Raw genomic sequence first — 12689 nt, 5'->3', positions numbered from 1 at the left:
TAATTATCTATTATTTTAAAACAATTGTACATGTTCTCAATGTTTGGGAGATGTTGGCGATGATCAACATTTGTACCTTATCGCTTTTACTAGTGATCGTAGTGCAATGAAGATGTTCAAGAGTTACACAAAATTGACGTATTCTCTTGGAGTGATGTGGATTCGTGTGCCTTCTTGTTTGTGGCCTCAGGTTGGTTATGAGGGTTGGACTCACATGATTTCTTAGCTTGGACTTACCTTAGAAAACTTAGCTGCAGATATGCCCTTTTAATGAGTACACGAATGTTACAACTATGTTTATAGTTACTCATGTGGTTAAAAGTTGACATTTTACTTTGCTACATACATTGAAGTCTAAAGTGTAAGTTGTATGCTGTATTTAGGAGTTCTTGGCTCGTGTATATTTGGGTTTGGACTTACGTTAGAAACTTTAGCTGCTGATTTGCCTTTTTGATGAGTACACGGGTGTTACAGCTTACAACTGTGTTTATAGTTAGTTAGTTACTCATATGGTTAAAAGTTGACATTTTTGTTTGCCACGTACATTGAAGTCTTAAGTGTAAGTTGTATGTTGCATTTAATTTTCAAAGAATATTGGCATATTTATTTGGGCAGACTAATTTTACAAGTTACACATGACAATGTATTTCGCTGAAAAGAAACTACATAAACTCAAAGGTTTGTAGATCAACTTAATTTATAGAATTTTCAAACGTCTTCTACAAATATTATGGGATGGATGTGGGCACTTTGATATATGTGGTGTGAACTAGAGAAATAACGGGTCCATTATCTCCATTATCGTTATTGAGATTTCAATTTGATTGATGTACATGTAGTTGTGATTAATCTCAATTTGATTGATGTACACGTAAAATTAACCCTAAACTCACCTAGTCTAATTTTAGTTTAAACTTTTAACCACATAAACGGAACTCTTTGAAGAACTCATCCATGAAATTTTGATTCCTCATGTAAAATCTTTATGATCGAAGATTCCTTAATTTTTTTTTCAAACTTTGATTTTTTTTTTTACGGATTTTAAAAGTTCCTCTATTGGACATCGATCTTTAAAAGTTTACGGATTTTTTTTTTACGGATTTTAAAATCTTTATAAGTAGAACTATTGGACATCAAAATGATAAAATATTTTCACGAAGAGGACAAGTAATTTCACAAAAAGAAAATTTTGATGAGTTGTAAATGGTAGCAGAACAAGACTAGCTGAGTTGCATCCAGTGGCTGAATTTTTTTTTCAAATTTTTTTTCATAACAACAACGTAAATTAAAACCATAACACACAAAGGGCCATGAACAAAACCCTCATGTGTGTGTGTGTGGGTGGGGGGGGGGGAGACACTCCCAACTTTGAAACTAAAAAACAACAGATCAACTAATTGATTAGCATCACGACTGATCCAAGACCAATTAGAGGAAGAAAAGGAAGAAGCCACAATCTCAATCTTACGAAACCAAGAGGAGGTAGACCAAGAAGCTATATCCTTAGGGGAATTCAAAGCTGAGATCAGAAAATGACAATCAAATTCTAAAAGAGAGGGATGCATTCAAAGAACTTGCTAATTCAGTACCTAACAACATAGCTTGAGCTTCAACACCTTAGCAGAAGAAGCAAATGATGGAGAGGTTAAACCACCAAGAAGAACTATGGTATAGTTGCGAGCCAAAGTTGTAGAAATGCTAATCAAAGATGTAGCATTCCAACTCGCATGAATATTAATCTTAATACACGAAGCAAGGGGTATCCAACAAAGTCATTTGGAAGGAAAATGGTATAAGAGTGAAGACCTTAAAAAATAGAACAAGAGGACATAAATTCCTTAGGCAAAGCAAAAGACCGTTGAGCCACATGCACATAATCATAAAACAACACGGAAAAAAAAGCATTACAATGTTCTTTCTAGATATTCCAAAGTAAGAAAGCAAGGTGATCTACCTAAAACTGAATTATGAAGTAGAAACAATGATGAGTGCACAAGTTGAGTGATCCAGCGATGCACATATGTAATCAGAGAACAAGATATTTTGTAGCCAAGTGGATGAGCAAACCAAGTTCGTTGAGCCCAATCACATATGAGAAGAATGTGTTTAATTGTTTCTGGATACTTAGAACAGACTATACACCTTTATGTATTGGAAATACGCCGAATTAAACTTTGATCTCGAACGGTTTAGCTAGGAAACACAACATTCAAATCCCAAACATTTGTAGACTTGTTAAAAATGGAATTGATGAGACAAGGATTCTGAACACCATAAGAATAAGATAACGAACCACGATTAAGAACCCACTGATCAACCCAAAAGTCCATTGAATTACCAAACACCAATTTTCCAATGTGAACCACTCAAGAGTAGGGGGCGAGCAATCAATAAACTTGTCCAAATCCTAGAATGACTGAAACATTGTTTTGCAAACCAAAAAGAGCTAGAAGAAAAATCACGTGCTTTCAACACCCTTACCCACAAAGCCTCAGAATTTTGACAATGTCTCCAAGCTTGTTTGCAAGGAGAGCTAAGTTTAAATCTTCGAGATCCTTGAATGCTAACCCACCAGACGACTTAGGAAGACACAAGGTATGCCAATTTTTCCAACAAAGACCCTTATAATTAGAATATCCCCACCAACTATTGCTAGGTCAGGCAGGAACAAGCTCCAATACAATGTACCCAGAACAAACTCATTATTTCTACAACTACAAAATGAAAAAACCAACTAAAAACAAAGAAAACTAAATAAGCAACAACCTACAATTGCAAGATAGGACTCGACACAATGATCACCACGCTTGCGACCCAATGTGTACCTTTCAGACCAAGTATCATGCGACACCCTAACTTGCCAATGTAGGGATATAGAGCTCTGATAAGCATCAAATTACTTCGGTATGGGATCATCTTCTTCCTCTTGGATTGCATAACCAGCTTCAATCTCATCCAACCTGACTCATAGCCCAGGCCCAAAAAGCTTGAGCCCCAGCCTAAACCCGGAGGCCCAAACCCAACTCTTTGCAACCCTAGAATGAAGCTGCTACAACTTCCTGATGTCCAATGCGCCGTCAGCCTCAATTGCACGTCGACCATCCATACCAATGCCTCGTCGTTCAGCCAAAGAATCACATAGGTCACTAGCAACCTTGTCGCCAAAGCACGATGAAAGCTTTGCTCCATCGCTTCGTTGAAACCACGATTTCTGCCCACACCTAAGGGAGAGCACCGCCGCCTGTTTGAAAATCTTGGTTTCGGTTCATGGTTGCTCCGAAAGACGTAGAGCCCCATCTGGTGTATTCATCTTATACCATTTGTTTGTTTTGCTAGTCTCATGCTTAATTCAATCTTGCTTTATGAGAATTATTTTAAAATAAGGGCAATATAGGTATTAATAGTGTGACAGTTTCATATGGCCTGTCACTTTAATTAATACCGATGGCCATTTGACAAATTTTTTCCTTTTCTTTTTGGGTCAAAGTCCTTCCTTTGTTTGTGGCAATTGTGGGTAAAGAGGGTAATACCATAACTGGTAAATCCAAGTCTTACTCTTACTCCATGGTGATTAGTTTTTACTAGAATATATTCCCCACGCTGACCAAACCCGCAGTCTCTAAATGCCAATTTTGGCGGATTGCCCATCTTTAGTTTACACAAAACGACAAGACAAAACGCATACTTTGCCCTTCCCACAAAACAAGAAGAACAAGCAGCTCATGTGTTCAGCACCACAACCACCACTATCTCCTCCCCCATTTCTCTTGGAGAGACCTCAACACCCCCTCTCAAACTCCACTTCTCATAATGTCACAGTGGGCTTCCGTCTCTGCCACCAACAACTTGAGCTACCAAGCCAAACTCATCAACACCCAAAACCCACAAAGCACTGCCATTTCCTTTCATGGCAGTGAGATTCTTTCCCGGAATTCAAGGTTTCTGAGCTCACAGGGTACTTCTACTATCGGTAAAAGGCTGAGGAAGGCTGCTCTGCCTTTGAAGGTTTTGTCTTTTCCAACTGTGTGCTTATGTTTCTAGTTAAAACGTTGTTGGAAATGGATATTTGATTTGGGTTTACTTTGTGATTTTGATGCAGGTTGTTTGTGTCGATTATCCGAGACCCGAGCTTGACAGTACTGTGAATTACCTGGAGGCTGCGCTCTTGTCTTCCTCTTTCCGTGGCTCTCCTCGCCCTACTAAGCCCCTCAAGGTTGTCATTGCTGGTGCAGGTGATTATCTTGTCATTAAACTAATCAACATCTTTGAATTGGTTCGTTTTTCTTTCTCTGCAAACATCTAAATGATGTAGTGTAGGGGTGGGCGGTTCGGCCCAAAAGACCGAGAACCGAACCGATCGGACCGATCAAACCCGAATCGGGCCGGGTTTAGAATAGGTAAAAACCGAACTGAGAGAGAGACCGAACCGATTTTCAAGTAACGGGTCGGTCTCGGTTTCTGATTTTTTACGGCCCGAAGGTCCGAACCGAACCGATTTTTATTAACACTGCCATATGTCACAATGTTATTGGTTCATGTATTAAAAAAAAACCTAAACCCTATCCAAACCCGATCCCTTCTCTCTTTCATTCTGCACCTCCTTCCTTCATTTTTCACTCCCTTTCTCATCTCCACTTCTCAAGTTCTCCCACATTCATTTCCTTTCACTCTCTCATACTCAATCTTAAGTCATTAAGTATTACTTAGTAATCCACAAAGTCACAAACTCGTATTCTAGACTTATTTGGTAATTTCAATCTCTACCTTATTGTTCATCAGTTCGTCAATTCATCTCACTTCATCTCATTATCACTTCTTCTCTCCCTTATTCGATCTCCCTCTTAATTTTGATCATTCATCACTTCATGTCTTCATCAGCTCATTTCAATTCACTACATCAAAACCTAGAAAAGATTAATTTTTACCATAGAAGAATTTTTTGGCCAAGACAATTTTTGGGCCCGAAAAAACCGAAAACCGGCCCGAACCGAGTTGTCGGGTTTGGGTCGGTCTTGATTGTTAGAAGACCCGAACCGGCCCGAACCGAAAATTTCGGGCTTTGAGTCGGTTTCACTAAAATTTCGGCCCGGACCGAACCGAGCCCAGCCCTAATGTAGTGTATGTTTTTGTGATAAGGAACCAGAATTGTGTAGTTGTTATGGGCTTTTTTCTCCTATGATTGAATGATCAAATTTCGAATGTGTTTTTGTAGGTTTGGCTGGTTTGTCAACTGCAAAGTATCTGGCTGATGCAGGTCATAAACCTATAGTGCTGGAAGCAAGAGACGTTTTAGGTGGAAAGGTTTCTCTTCTGCTCTAACTTTGTCTCAATTTGACACCAGATTTGCTCTTTGCTTGAAACTGTTATTACTATGAGTCCTTGATACTTAATGATGGATAGGTGTTATGTATGTATAAAAATATGTACATATATAACCTTTCTAAGATGCCCATTGACGTCTCGACTTTTTCTCAAGATTGCAGCATGGAAAGATAAAGATGGAGATTGGTATGAGACAGGCCTACATATATTTTGTAAGTTAAATTTCTTTCTTTTTGTTCAGTTTCTTCTTTAAAATTCAATTCGTGAAGATAATATTTTTTTGGTTCTGTTGGCTAGTTGGGGCTTATCCAAATATCCAGAACTTGTTTGGAGAGCTCGGTATCAATGATCGGTTGCAGTGGAAAGAACACTCTATGATATTTGCAATGCCAAATAAGCCAGGAGAGTTCAGCCGATTTGATTTCCCTGAAGTTCTGCCAGCACCCTTAAATGGTTAGATTTTATAACCACTCTATTAAATAATGAATGTAGATTAATATTGTACCACTACAATTCATTTGGCTCATAGCAACAGAAAGAACTGATGAAATTGGCTGCTTGTTATATTGAAGCATGAATACAGTATTCTTTATTATTTTGAAGTACAGTAGTACTGCAGTACCTTGTTTGCCAATTATCTGACTCTCTGTGTATATATAGCCAATACATATGATAGTTATCCACTAGTTAGATGTGATACCATTGGCCCATTGTGCGGATCAGAATCCTAAGATCACCATTGGCCTGGAAGAACGTGAGAGTTAACCTTATATTCTAAGCCTTAAAAGGGCAATCTTACATTCTAATAAAGTAAAGATGTTAAACTTATGCTGGGTGGTTGATTACCGGTCAAGCCAACTGATTGGATTGGTCTCCTGCAAAATGAGATCCTGTCAAAGAAGCTTTCTTTCTGTGATGTTCCTGAGCTTTAGTGATTTTTTCCCGGCAGGAATATGGGCCATATTAAAGAACAATGAGATGCTGACATGGCCAGAAAAAGTGAAGTTCGCTATCGGACTTGTGCCAGCAATTCTTGGTGGACAGGCCTATGTTGAAGCTCAGGATGGTTTGAGCGTAAAGGAGTGGATGAGAAAACAGGTACCTTTTACTATGTGTTTTCTGTTTGGTGAAAAGCTGGTTCTTATTAGAACAATGAAGTAAAGGTTCTTTAATCTGTATTGTTTTTTTTTTGCTATGTTTTGCTTGTGAGTCAAACAAGTACACATGGAAGTTGTAGTGATCGTGCATAGAAGATTAAGCAGTATTATTCACCTGATCTCTAACTGACCAAATAGACTTTGCTCAAGCTTCCTTATGAATGTCTTAATTAATGTTGCAATCTTGTTTCTTTGGGTCAAAATGTTGCAATCTTGATGCTTCCTATATTTGTTAGTATCAAGTATTTAGGCTAGATTAGGGGTCCTCTATCTTATTGTGGTTCTGTTAGTGATAAAGTATCTTTTTCTTAATGCATGCAGGATAGTTATGGAAATAATTTAGGCAATGCTATTATGAAAAACATATTTGCTAACCCTTTCTTATTATTAGAGTATCAAGCACTAGTTATCATGGCATGCACATAAACAAAAGAAACCAGCTTATGTAGAGTGGTTAGTATGACATATACTAATACCTATACCACCCTTGATTGTATGGGTATTATGCATTTATGCTTTAGGCCTTTTTATTTCTGGTTCCACATTGCAGCTCCAATGCAACATATGTCATATAACATCAGGAACAAGACCAATTAACATCAGGGTGTTATTGCTGAGTTCAGTGGTGATGGAATCCCATAAGGCTGTAAAGCCCGCTGCAATTATTGAAGTTTCTTTTACTCGTCTCAGACAATAACTGGTAATTTCTTCTTTCCTCAGGGGGTACCTGATCGAGTAACTACTGAGGTGTTTATTGCCATGTCAAAGGCTCTTAACTTTATTAATCCTGATGAGCTCTCAATGCAATGCATATTGATTGCTTTGAATCGATTTCTTCAGGTACGTTGAATGCTTTAGATCTAAATTATTCTTAATCATCTTCCTTTCCTTCTATTTATGAAACAACTCATCATTTCATGGTATGGCTTAATGTGTATCATCAATGGATCTTGGAAAATGTAGTTTTTAGTATGCTTTTGTGTTACATGGTTGCTAGTTAGAACTGAGAAACAGCATATCTAGCGTAGAATTCCTTGTGAAAGATCTATATTATGTATGATTAGTTACATCTGTAAGACTATTATATATGTATGACCAGTACTTCAAAAACAGTTCTTTATTACAATCAATTGTCAACTGATCAAAAACGCTTGAATAGGAGAAACATGGTTCGAAGATGGCTTTCCTTGATGGAAGTCCTCCCGAGAGACTCTGTTCACCAATCGTTGATCATATCCAGTCATTGGGCGGTGAAGTCCGACTTAATTCCCGATTACAGAAGATTGAGCTAAATAATGATGGAACAGTGAAGAGTTTTGTACTAAATAATAACAGTGTAATTGAAGCAGATGCTTATGTATCTGCTGCTCCAGGTGGGGCACAAAGTTTCCATTGAAATTGTACAGTTGTTCTGTCTGTGTATATTTAGGTTTTCCTAAGATGGGCATTTTCATTTTCTTCCAAACAGTTGACATCTTCAAGCTTCTAGTGCCTGAAGACTGGAAAGAGATTCCATATTTCAAGAAATTGGACAAACTAGTTGGAGTTCCAGTCATCAACGTACATATATGGTCAGTGGACTACCTTAGAAATAACGAATATAACTCTCCGTATCTTGAATATAATTTCTTTATCACTTGACACGTTGATTCCGTAAGAACTAGATGGTCTGCATTGACAGTCTTTCTAGTATATGGATTATTGTATGGCCAAATGTATTTTTTATTAGTTTGGGAGGTTGATGGCAAATTTGCAACTAAAGTAGAACACAAATTTATTTTATTCTGTTTATTTATTTATTTTTTAGTTTCTTTACCCAAGAGATTGGGAATGGCCATGGCATATTTCTAGTCGAGTGCTAAACTATTAATCCATGTATGTGGCAAAATGTTACTAATGTAATGTTGACTGCTCCTGTTGATTTGCTTATTTATTTCAGTTTCTCTTTGTTTTAGTTTTAATTTTTGTTGTTTCTTTTATTCTTTTCTGTTTGTTTTTTTTCTCTGGAATAAATTTGTATTAGCTGAGTTGTGGTACTGGTTATTGATATATAAATTAAACTCATGTATGTATTTTTTTTCAATTGCAGGTTTGACAGGAAATTGAAGAACACATATGATTCTCTACTTTTTAGCAGGTCTGTTTCATAGCTTATGTTTAATTTAGCAGATGATATCTGCTTGCACTGTGTATACCATTACTTGGTTTGGTGCTCTCTAAAATCTTGTCTTTCTGGCTAACCTTGTATGAAGTATTAAACAATCTCATTCAACCATGGATCATATGCACACGAAGTCTTAGTAGTGAGTAGTGACTAGAGATTCCTTGGCAACATAGAAAGGCCTAGTAAAGATCCTAAGACATGTCCCAGGCAAAAACATTCTAAGTATAGATATGATGCTAAGTTGATCCTTCTACCATAACATAATTGGGCGCCTCCGGTCCCATCGGAAGCAAACACACAGAAATTAAACTTGAGTATTGATATTCTTTCAACCAAAATGGAGTAATGTTGTTAGCAACAACCTTTGTACTGATATATAAAATATGCATCAAAGAGTTTTGAGAAAATGCACAGGCTATTTGGTGTTTGAGTTATTTATACACTTCTGTTGCTTCCATTTTCCTTTGACATGCTTTTCTTTTCTACTGCCAATATTGATTCTTAATCTGACACATGGTTTTCTTTCAATCTTTATTCTTCAATGCAGGAGTCCACTTCTAAGTGTGTATGCTGATATGTCAGTAACATGTAAGGTAATGTCTTTTATTTGTTTGTTGTGAACAAGCTCAGTAGGCTTTATTTATTTATTTATTTTTCCCAATCTTCGCTGCCCTTTTCTAGTTTTATGTATTCCTAATTCTTATTTGTGATACATGAGAAAAAGATTTCCTTTTTGGACTCCAATCACTCCATCGTCCCCAATAAAAAATGATAGGGCTTTTTTGTCTTCTTTTATGCATAAGAGGATCTGGACTTTTTACTTAGATTTTTCTTGCTTCTACATCTAAGTAAACGGCATGTCAGTCTATCAAATCAGAAATACTAATGAATATATACTGGTCTTGTTATTGGTAATTTGGTATGCTTGCCATGTGCCTTGGCTGAAGTAGGCAATCAGATGGGTTTAATGAAATTAATTTAAGTATTGATGTAAACAACAAAGTGAGAAACAAAAGAAGAAAAGGCAGAGGGTTTATCAAAAGTTACAGATACTGTCAGACACACTCACCTGCATGCCAAAATAGTTCAAGAATGCCATCTAATATGTCATCAATTTTTCACTGAAAGTTCAATTTTTAATTTTGGGATTTATGTAGTTAATTTTTCTAGTGGGATGAGACATAATCATCATAGATACTCATTGCAGGAGTATTACAATCCAAACCAGTCAATGCTGGAGTTGGTTTTTGCTCCAGCAGAGGAATGGATTTCACGCAGTGATTCAGAAATTATTGATGCTACACTCAAAGAACTTGCAAAGCTGTTTCCCAATGAGATAGCTGCAGATCAAAGCAAAGCGAAGGTTTTGAAGTACCATGTTGTGAAAACACCAAGGTTTGACTTCATAGCCATAACTCTAAGAAACTTTTAATGATTTGGGTTCCTCGTCTTCTCACTGTTACAGATGAACTCGTGTGAAATACTACATACTGTCTGTATTTTTGTTGCCAAAATATATCAACGAAAAATGATTCGTATGTGTCTAGCTAGACCTTTCACTAGCCAGAAAAATGATTCATGTTGATGGGGCTTCCCCTTTGGCCCTTTTATAAGGGGTTCTATTTTTGAGGGGTATTATACCTTTAGTCCAACTTTTAAAAAGAAAAGAAAACAGGGAATAACCATTAGACTGCTGCTCAACATGCCTGCGATTGAGTATCTTACGGGTGTTAGCACATTAATTGCTTTATCAATGATTTGTTTTTCAGGTCTGTGTACAAAACTATACCAGGTTGTGAACCTTGCCGTCCATTGCAAAGATCTCCCATGGAGGGTTTCTATTTAACTGGTGACTATACAAAACAAAAATATCTAGCCTCTATGGAAGGTGCTGTTTTATCAGGGAAACTTTGTGCACAAGCAATTGTACAGGTAACTTCCAAAAGGAGTCTTATATATAGCTTATATATAAGTTTTACTCGACAAGATCAGCATTGCTAAACTTTGAAGTGCATCATTTACCATTGAAATTGTATTATTTGTTGTAAATACACTATCATTTAGCTTCTCCATGGTTTGCAATATGCAGGACTATGAATTGCTTGTTGCTCGGGGCCAAAAAAGGTTGGCTGAGGCAGGTGCTCGATGACCCATAAAACTGGAACTAGAGGTAAGTTTGCTCCATTGTGGACAGTGATTGAAAGATTGATTAGGTTAGAGGTTGTAAATGATTGGGTTCTAACCATTGGCGACCCATCATCCCCTTGAAAATGCATGCAAAGACGAGTTGTCCAGCACTTTGAATGTGCTGGATTAACATTTGGTGTTAATTATTGTATGCCATATGATCCTATTGTATAATTGTATATCATAGCATGTAGATACACAAATCCGGCAATGGTGTAACCATAAGCCCATAAGTTCGCATCTTGTGTGTTCCGACTGCCAATAGACTAAAATTACAATGTCATCAACTTGTAGATTGCCGGAAGAGGAGCCACTAATTTTTAGAATTTTGGGTACTTAAGAATTGCAATTCGGTGATAAAAGTTGGTTTTCAAACCTTACAATACCAAAGGGAAGAACTGGAGAATGGCATCCAACTTTATACATTCTGTGTAACCAAGTTTAGATGTCCACCGCCACCGGAATATGTTTTATAATTTGACAGTGAATCATCAACCTTCACAGAATTATTGAGGCTGAGAAGAGGCATGGTCTCTCAAGTCCATAAATGACTAATCAATCTTCTCAGTCCAATTCTCCTTTAAATATTGTGATGACGTTCCTTAATAACCTTCAAGAATTTGGCATCACACTGCCTCTAGAATGCCAGTTGCACGGAACATAAATAGTATTGCTGTATTGACATCCTTGATGTTGGCAAAAATGATCATGATTTGCTCTATAACGGTACGTTTACTAATTTGGATTGAAACTCATCATTAGAAATGAGAGACGGAATAGATTTGGATGTAGAGATTTCAATTTTATTGAATTGTTTACTTAAAACATGAAATTAGACCATAAACAATATTAATTACGATTGATGTTATTTACGTACTATCAGAATCAAAATTAAAATTAATTTGATTACTGAAATACCCCTATATATCTATGAAGTCACTTACTTCCTCTACCAATCAATAGTGCTACACTAATTTTACCATAAAAAAAGACATACAAATGTCACTACAATAATTTTTCTTTTCTTTTAACACTCAATAAGACAAATCTAATTCCAACTAAATTTCACTTATCGATTATAAATTATGTAAATAAAAGAAAAACAATTGGAGAATATTATTAGAGAAAGAGAAGAACTGACCTTAAGTACTCCCGTAGAATATATATGGTTGTTTATTTGTGGGTTTTAACAATACTATTTATATGTATATATATATTTATTTATTTGTGGGTTTTAACAATACTATTTATATGTGTGTGTATATATATATATTCTCAATTTAGGTTGGACAATTTAGAAATATTCTCAGTTAAATTAGGGTATTTTAGGTAATAAAAATTGATACCCGAACTGATGGGGGAATTGATTATAATATCTACCTCCCCCATTCGGTATCAATTTAAGATTTTGGCAGGAATCAATTACTGATGAGGAGGTGAGACCCACATTAAATTAATATCTCAAATGTATTAGTAAACGAAAGAATTCTGTTATTGTGTAATCAATTTCTCTATTCTCAATTCCATTCCACGTTAATAAACGTGTCATAATTTCATTATGCTTTTAGAATTAGCAAAAGCTAGCTTAAGGGGGCGGTGTTTTCTTATTGTCGATCGACTTATTTGTTCCTTACTCTAGGAAGTTCTCCTTTTGCTCATGGTTCCTCAATTTCTTATTGTACTTGCGAAGCCGTTTTTTAACAATTTCCTCGAGTACATCTCGTTTTCTTATTGTACTTCACCTGAACCACCAGATGTTTACTAAGCTCCAAAAGGATCACTGTCGAAACTCTAAACCATAACCCTAGAAGAAGTAAACAATTAAAAAGAGAATAAGATATAACATAATCACAAAATAC

General features: G+C 36.4%; 1 protein-coding gene across 1 annotated transcript; it reads left to right on the top strand.

Moving 5' to 3' along the window:
- Positions 1-3718: 3718 nt before the first annotated feature.
- Positions 3719-11063, top strand: LOC126790470 (15-cis-phytoene desaturase, chloroplastic/chromoplastic). Its single transcript, XM_050516707.1, has 14 exons — positions 3719-4005; positions 4100-4232; positions 5213-5301; positions 5477-5534; positions 5620-5775; positions 6272-6420; positions 7200-7319; positions 7639-7852; positions 7948-8050; positions 8569-8616; positions 9191-9236; positions 9851-10038; positions 10413-10575; positions 10733-11063. Exons 1-14 carry the CDS (start codon positions 3811-3813, stop codon positions 10790-10792), a joined length of 1722 nt encoding a protein of 573 aa, XP_050372664.1. The 5' UTR covers positions 3719-3810; the 3' UTR covers positions 10793-11063.
- The last annotated feature ends 1626 nt before the right edge of the window (positions 11064-12689 follow it).

This window comes from Argentina anserina, chromosome 4 (genome assembly GCF_933775445.1).
Source record: "Argentina anserina chromosome 4, drPotAnse1.1, whole genome shotgun sequence".
NCBI lineage: Eukaryota > Viridiplantae > Streptophyta > Magnoliopsida > Rosales > Rosaceae > Argentina > Argentina anserina.
The sequence above is the reverse complement of the archived record's forward strand: the minus strand, read 5'-3'. Positions and strand labels throughout refer to the sequence as shown.

Excerpts from the sequence above, each read along its gene's own strand:
- LOC126790470 (XM_050516707.1), top strand. The coding sequence starts at position 3,811 with ATGTCACAGTGGGCTTCCGTCTCTGCCACCAACAACTTGAGCTACCAA. Across the intron at positions 4,233-5,212 it reads GGTTGTCATTGCTGGTGCAG|GTTTGGCTGGTTTGTCAACT; the intron begins GTGATTATCTTG and ends GTGTTTTTGTAG. Across the intron at positions 7,320-7,638 it reads CTTTGAATCGATTTCTTCAG|GAGAAACATGGTTCGAAGAT; the intron begins GTACGTTGAATG and ends ACGCTTGAATAG.